General features: G+C 32.2%; 1 protein-coding gene across 1 annotated transcript; it reads left to right on the plus strand.

Annotated features, from left to right (window-relative positions):
- The first annotated feature begins 2983 nt into the window (after positions 1 to 2983).
- On the plus strand, positions 2984 to 6988 carry LOC111406210 (transaldolase). The gene is made up of 7 exons (XM_023035491.1): positions 2984 to 3414; positions 4036 to 4207; positions 4414 to 4463; positions 4870 to 5170; positions 5753 to 5941; positions 6037 to 6219; positions 6528 to 6988. Exons 1-7 carry the CDS (start codon positions 3230 to 3232, stop codon positions 6771 to 6773), a joined length of 1326 nt encoding a protein of 441 aa, XP_022891259.1. The 5' UTR covers positions 2984 to 3229; the 3' UTR covers positions 6774 to 6988.
- The last annotated feature ends 202 nt before the right edge of the window (positions 6989 to 7190 follow it).

Genomic DNA, 7190 nt, shown 5'->3' on the forward strand with positions numbered 1-7190 from the left:
CATAGAGTACATTACATAGTTGAAGCCACCTCCAAAATTAACTCATAATTTAGACATATGATTTATATTTCACCCAAAGACGAAGGAGAATGAGTAGTAGCATATAAAGTTGTTAATTCAAACGTAACAAAATGGACGACTTTCTTTTTCCCTCTTTTTACATTCTTATCAAGCGTATATACAAAAGTGTCTTCCATTTTCTTGTATTACGTAATATTGATCTCCATTGCGATCATATTGTTAGTTATGGTGCTATAATAGTAACGGTAACCATTTGAAGATACGTGTCCACCTTCCCCAAATACTATGATCATATCACAAGAACTGATGTCCAATGGAACTCTTCACCATTGCGAGTAATGGTCTAATTATCCTATGTATACCCTATGCACTACGTGTCAATGTTACCTAAATAGAATAGGGAAAAATGGGAATGAGAATAACAACTCAATGAGTAAAATATGGCATCTATACGCCCGAGCTTGCTTTAATTAAATGCAACTATGGCAAAAACTCTTTCACNAAAAAAAAAAATCACTTTTTTATAAAATCTATTTTTAAAAAAATAGGGCTCAAACAGGTTGTTCAAATTCGCTCATTTATCTATTTAACAAACATATTGTATCAATGTAACTGCAGCATGACAAATACTAATTACCACCCAACTAATATTTAATTAGCCACTGAACTCAATTGAACTGTCCCTCAGAGTTGGCGAAAGACCTATATACCATTAATATTCCAAGTTATTATTACCATTAATATTCCAAGTTACTATTAGGGTCAAATAGGTTTTATAAAAAAAAAAAAAAGATATGTTTTTTGAATTTTTTTTTATTTTTTATTTTTTATTTTTTTTTCCTTTTTTGGAATCTAGGTTGTGTCAAACAAAATGTCAATATGTACAAATGTAGGAGTGGGCATTTTTTCTTGAAATCGGACCAGAACTGTTTAGAACCGGCTGGTTCGATTCCAGTTCTTCTAAAAAATAATTTGGTTTCAAGACAAATTATTAAGAACCGATCGATTTCGGTCCGGTTCTTGGTTCTAGTATGGAAACCGCGGGGAACCGAACAGTTCTCATAGAATTTTTTTTAGTGGGCATTTTTTTCTTTTTTGGTAAAATATAAGACTTACTCTCCAATTTGTCCTGAAACCAAATTGGTAATATAAATGACTTACTCTTAAAGTGAAAAGAAACTTCCATCAAAGTAAAATAAAATTGTAATATAACAACATAAGCAAAAGGCAGTGACATATGGAAATGAAACGAATGTTTATGTGTATAGTTTATATGTCACTTTTTAATTAAATAATTGAGAAAAATACTGAACTGTGATTACCTGAAGGCTCAAGAAAATGTTAAAAAGGAACCCTTCAGTTGGTATTTTTTTCAGTAAAATATATGACTTACTCTCCAAATACTTTTATTTTGTTTTCATTTTGATAAAAGTTTGTTTAATCATTGAAGTACTAGACGGTTTATATAAGTTAATATTTGTTTGATAATAGTAACTTATATTATTTGGATATTGTCTTAAAATTTGTATACTTACTTTTCTTTTAATCTTTGTATAATATGTTCGGTTCTTCTATATTTTTTTAAAAGTATCACATTAGTAGTTTCTTTAGATTTTTTATTAGTAAACAATTTATTTTGATATCTTTATGTAAAGGACCAGATCGGACCGAACCTTTGGTTCCATAGCTAACAATGGAACCAATGGTTCCATTTCTAAAATTCTCATTGGTATTCGGTTCGGTTCCTTTTAGAACGGACCGCGCCCACTCTTGGACAAATGTAACGAAATCAAAGACGTGAAGATAGATAAAAAAAAAAAAAAAAAAAAAAAAAAAGAGACTTGAAGATAGATTAAAAATAAAATAAAATAAAATCTAAATAGTATGCCCATATTTGGTGAGGGATTAAAATTAATTTTTCAGTAGATTATGATAAAAGTTGATAAAATATATGGTTGAAAAGTTGTCTGTTCCATAAAATGTGTGATTAAAATTAATTATTGATTTTGACTTAAATTAAAATCTGAATTTTTAATCTGTATCAAATAGAGGCTACATGTCAATGAATAGAGTTAAGCCCACGTTTGACAATCATTATTTGAGAATTCATTTTTCTATATACTCATTTTCAATTACGCATTCACACAATAAAATATTTTGCACGTAAATTGAAAAAAATCTACTTTTTAACTATATATTCTCATAAAAATTATTATTTAAAATATTGTTTTGGCCAAATAATGACCATCAAACAAGGGCTAAATATGGGAGAGAATTTTTTATGTGATTTTCTTTTTTGAAAAATATATGGTTTAAAAAGTTTTTAAAAAATGTTATAAATTAATAATAATTTTATAAAAAAGGATATTAATGCTAAAAATTTAAACCCACATAAATAAACAATTTCAAACTCATGTTGAGACATTTAGCCCTTGTTTGAAAACCTTTAAATTAGAACTATTTTTTTCTATATATTAAATTTTAATCATACATTTACACAATAAAATATTTTATATGTAAATTTAAAATTTTTTCATACTTTTTAATCATATATTCTCTAGAAATTTACTATTCAAAATATTATTTTTTGTAAATAATGGCTACCAAATAAGGATTTATTAGCTAGAAGTCACTAGAAGAAACTCTCAAATTATTATACAATTTGGTCTAGTTGAAAAATCTTTTTAATAAAATTAATTAAGTGACAAAAATAAATTCATACAATTGCAGGATTACATTATTATCCACTCAAATAACAGAAGAAGATGGCCCCTTAACTTTTAACCGCCGCCTTCGTTAAATTCTATTTCATTCTTTTGTCTTCTATTTTCAAACACAATTTTTCATAAATAATATTACACGTAAATCGAAAATTTTTCCTTTTTTTTCAATCATTTATTTTACAAAAAAAAAAAGATAAATAAAAAAATATATTCCACTCATTTAGAAATGGTGTCGAAACCTGATTTTCACATTCACCACCAACCTCGTCACCAGTCGAATAATCCCCTCACCAAACACAAATAGACATAGTGTCGATAACGATAATTATAAATTATAATCTAATATAAAATCAAAACCAACTCCTCACGAAACTATAGTGTCTTGATTATATTATTACTTCTTGAAATTGTTTACTATAACCCTACGCATCTTTCCTCAGCTGCTGCAATCTCTGATTTTTTCTTCAACAGTTCAATCAAGAAACATGGCTTCCATTTTCAAGATCCCCTCTTCAAGTATTATTCATTCATCCACTGGTTCTAGGTCCAACAGATCTTCTGACCAGCACAGGTTCTTAGTTGATCTCCGGACCAAAACCGCCTTTGATGTCAGACTTTCATCATCCAAATTGTCCCTGCGCACCGCCTATTCCCCCGGTGTCTCCTTGGTGTAAGTTTATGTACTACATCACTTGCTTCAATTTTTTATTCATTTTCTTGGAGTACCCAAAAAAAAAAAAAAGCAAAAGGGCACAGAGCGCTCTGGGTAGTTCGTTGTTTGTAAAGGGATTTCCCCCTAAAATCTTCTTTTGTCTTAAATTAATTATTTTGAGCTTTGATCTTAGCGGTCTGGTATGGTATTTGCAAGTTTAGTTTAACTGTGATTCTAGGATCTGGAAGATATCTGTTGTAAATTGGCTGTCTTAAGTTTAAAAGTTTGATCTCTCCATCTTTGCTACCAAGTGGAATGATTCAGGGTCTGAATCTGTGAGATTCTGTATTTCCTAGCTGTGGATCTGAACGCGAAATGTAATTTTATTGGAGGCAACTCCCATCATAAGTTAATTATGTTGTTCTACATTTTTGTGGGCTTCAAAACGTTAAAAAATTAAATTTATCTCAAAAATGCTATCTGTGTTACGTTAGTGTTTATTTGTCAAAATTAGAACATAAGATTTTCAATAATATAAGTAATTATCCGAATATGTTGGCGTGTAAACGGCGAAAATGGAAAGTGAACTCGTTATAATTTTGTCAACTGGTAACCAATTGGAGATTACTTTTTCCTTAGTGTCAGATGCTCACAAAGTGATGGAAATGGAAGCACTTTGAAAAGAACAACTCTTCATGATCTTTACGAGAAGCAAGGGCAGAGTCCATGGTATGATAATCTGTGCCGTCCTGTAACTGATCTTATCCCGTTGATTGAAAGTGGAGTCAGAGGTGTAACCAGCAACCCAGCTGTAAGTTATTGTTATTCTTTCCTTGCCCGACTCCTCGGCAATGGCAGTCGCATTTTCTTTTGGGTCATGCAGCCAAGAATGGCAAACATATTGAGCTTATTACTTTACCCATCCTTTTCTTCATGTCCATGGTTCCAATTTTAGAGGCTACAGTTTTTCAGATGTTTCATAGGTTCTATTCACAAATTTAATAATCATTCTTGCAGATTTTCCAGAAGGCAATATCAACTTCAAATGCATACAACGATCAATTCAGGTAATGTTGTTGATATTTCTTTTCAAGGGTTATGTCTTTCTAGTCTCCTGCGCTATCACAGATAGGCAGTTAAGTTTTAAATTTTGACTGTGATTCTCATCTGAGAAAGTTGGCTTGGGATTTATTAATATCCGATAAGAGCTTAAATCTATCTTCAGTTTGTATTTACTATGCCCCAGTTTGAGCCCAATTTTTGGGGAAAATGTGTTCTCAAATGGTGATTTTTTTTTTTTTTTTTGTTTTGGAAAATGTGTGGTTAATAATTGGGAAAAATTTTCGATTTATGAGTAAAAATATTCTATTGGAGAATATATGATTGAAAATGAGCTTTGAAAAAATAAGTTTTTGAAAAAAATGGAGCCCAAACATAGGCTATATGTTCATCATTGATGGATGTAATCTGCAGGGAACTTGTACAAACTGGAAAAGACATTGAAAGTGCATACTGGGAACTTGTGGTGAAGGATATCCAAGATGCCTGTAAACTCTTCGAGTCAATTTATGATCAAACAGATGGCGGTGATGGTTATGTTTCTGTTGAAGTTTCACCTAGACTTGCTGATGATACTGAAGGAACTATAGAGGCTGCAAAATTGCTTCATAAGAAGGTCGATCGTAAAAATGTGTACATAAAAATTCCTGCTACAGCTCCATGCGTCCCTTCCATCAAGGAAGTCATTGCAAATGGAATAAGTGTCAATGTGACGGTGAGTTGATTCTTTCATACTTGTTCAAGTTTAAATTGTCAAGAAATTCCAGATTGTTTGTCTTTCGTGCTATGAAGCTTTTAATATTATTTTTTTCATGTCAAGTTGTATCCACTTGTTTAGTAAGAGTGATCAAGTTTGCTTTGGACAATCAATTAGGAGGATGTTCTTATTTGGAGAATAAATCTGTTTCTATCAAATCATATTGTTGGATGTTTACCGTCTTATCGGGAACTTTTATAAAGCTCGTTTGCTGTTATAAAATACTTTTTATGTATTCTCTCACACAAATAAAAAATTTCTGATTTAATTTTGGACATTTCAAATCCTCATATGACCGAATAAATCCTGCAATAGATTTAATTGTCAGAAGCAGCTAGATTGTGATAATAAAACCTTTGGGGCATCATTGAGTGGGTGATTGAAAGTATCAGCTGTTTTGTCTTTGAGACTGTAACTTTCAAGAACGTGGAATGTTAAATTCTTCTACTAAAATTTCTATTATTTTGGATTCTCTAATGCTTCACAATATGCTTATTAATCGTATTTGACATACTGATATTATTCTATGTACATGTACAGCTCATATTCTCACTTGCTAGATATGAAGCCGTTATCGATGCTTACCTTGATGGTCTTGAGGCGTCCGGGCTGAGTGATCTCTCCCGTGTCACTAGTGTAGCTTCTTTCTTTGTTAGTCGAGTTGACACTCTTGTTGACAAGATGCTTGAGAAAATTGGAACACCTGAAGCTCTGGATATCCGTGGGAAGGTATTAAGGAGATGAAGTCAGGGTCATCTTCTCAATACAAATTAAAAACCCTGCCACCTGTTAATCTGCTGACACTGTCTAACTTTGGTTTACAGGCTGCAATTGCTCAAGCAGCTCTAGCTTATCAGGTCTACCAGAAGAAATTCTCTGGTCCGAGATGGGATGCTTTGGTGAAGAAAGGTGCCAAGAAGCAGAGGCTGCTATGGGCTTCAACTAGTGTCAAGAATCCAGCTTACCCTGACACCCTATATGTGGCTCCTCTAATTGGACCTGACACTGTGAGTTATCTTTTATCTTATCTCAACTTGTGGTAGTTGTAGCCTAAGGGCAGGCGCAATTGTCTTTTTCCGTTGAATTGACTAGAAAAAGGATTAGAATAATGCTATTTGTACATATTGGAGTTACACAATAGTTTACATACAAATAGGTGTCAAAAAGAGATTGATGAAGTTTTTTTATTTTTTATCTTTATTTTGTTGAAATGTTGATCCAATTATACCTTATCACATTATGTGTACGTAAACTATTTTGTACATGAAGCACAACCGAAAGGATTATATACTTACGACCTCTCTTTATATTATAGGTTTCAACTATGCCCGATCAAGCACTCCAAGCATTCATTGACCACGGTTCCGTTGCAAGGACAATTGATTCTAATGTATCGGAAGCCGAGGGCGTCTATAGTGCCCTTGAGAAATTAGGTATCGATTGGAAATTTGTCGGTCAGCAACTTGAGGCTGAAGGCGTGGAGTCTTTCATGAAGAGTTTCGATAGCTTGCTTGACAGTCTGCAAGAGAAGGCGAATTCTCTCAAGCTTGTCAGCCTTTAAGCAGTATAAGTTATCGAGTTTAGTCGAAGGACGAGTTAATAAAGTGATTGGTTTTCCAATCAGAGTTTGCTGTAAAGCCTGTTAGTGAGTGTTCTATTAGAGTGAAATGATGTATGCTTAAGTTCTTGTAATTTTCCTTGGACAATCATGTTGGCATGTTCGTACCAGATATTAACTTGTTTGATAATCCAAGTTTTAAGATTTGTGATGTGAGATTTATGAGTTTTAAGGTATACATATAGATATATTCGTTGATTATTGTTTTTATGTTTAAACATAGTTATTGAACTCGACATGGATGTTGAGCCGGCTGAGTAACTCGGTCACTAATTTATAGTTGGATTGTTGGGTTGATGCTTGTATATTAAACTTTTTAGAAATTATTTATTAAACAATCTAGGATATACATTTTTTTTT

The sequence above is a fragment of the Olea europaea genome, chromosome 12, assembly GCF_002742605.1.
Source record: "Olea europaea var. sylvestris chromosome 12, O_europaea_v1, whole genome shotgun sequence".
Lineage (NCBI taxonomy): Eukaryota > Viridiplantae > Streptophyta > Magnoliopsida > Lamiales > Oleaceae > Olea > Olea europaea.

Bases quoted from the DNA above. Each gene is read 5' to 3' on its own strand.
- LOC111406210 (XM_023035491.1), top strand. From the start codon at position 3,230: ATGGCTTCCATTTTCAAGATCCCCTCTTCAAGTATTATTCATTCATCC. The intron at 3,415-4,035 runs GTAAGTTTATGT...CTTTTTCCTTAG, and splicing joins TCCCCCGGTGTCTCCTTGGT to TGTCAGATGCTCACAAAGTG. The intron at 4,464-4,869 runs GTAATGTTGTTG...TGTAATCTGCAG, and splicing joins GCATACAACGATCAATTCAG to GGAACTTGTACAAACTGGAA.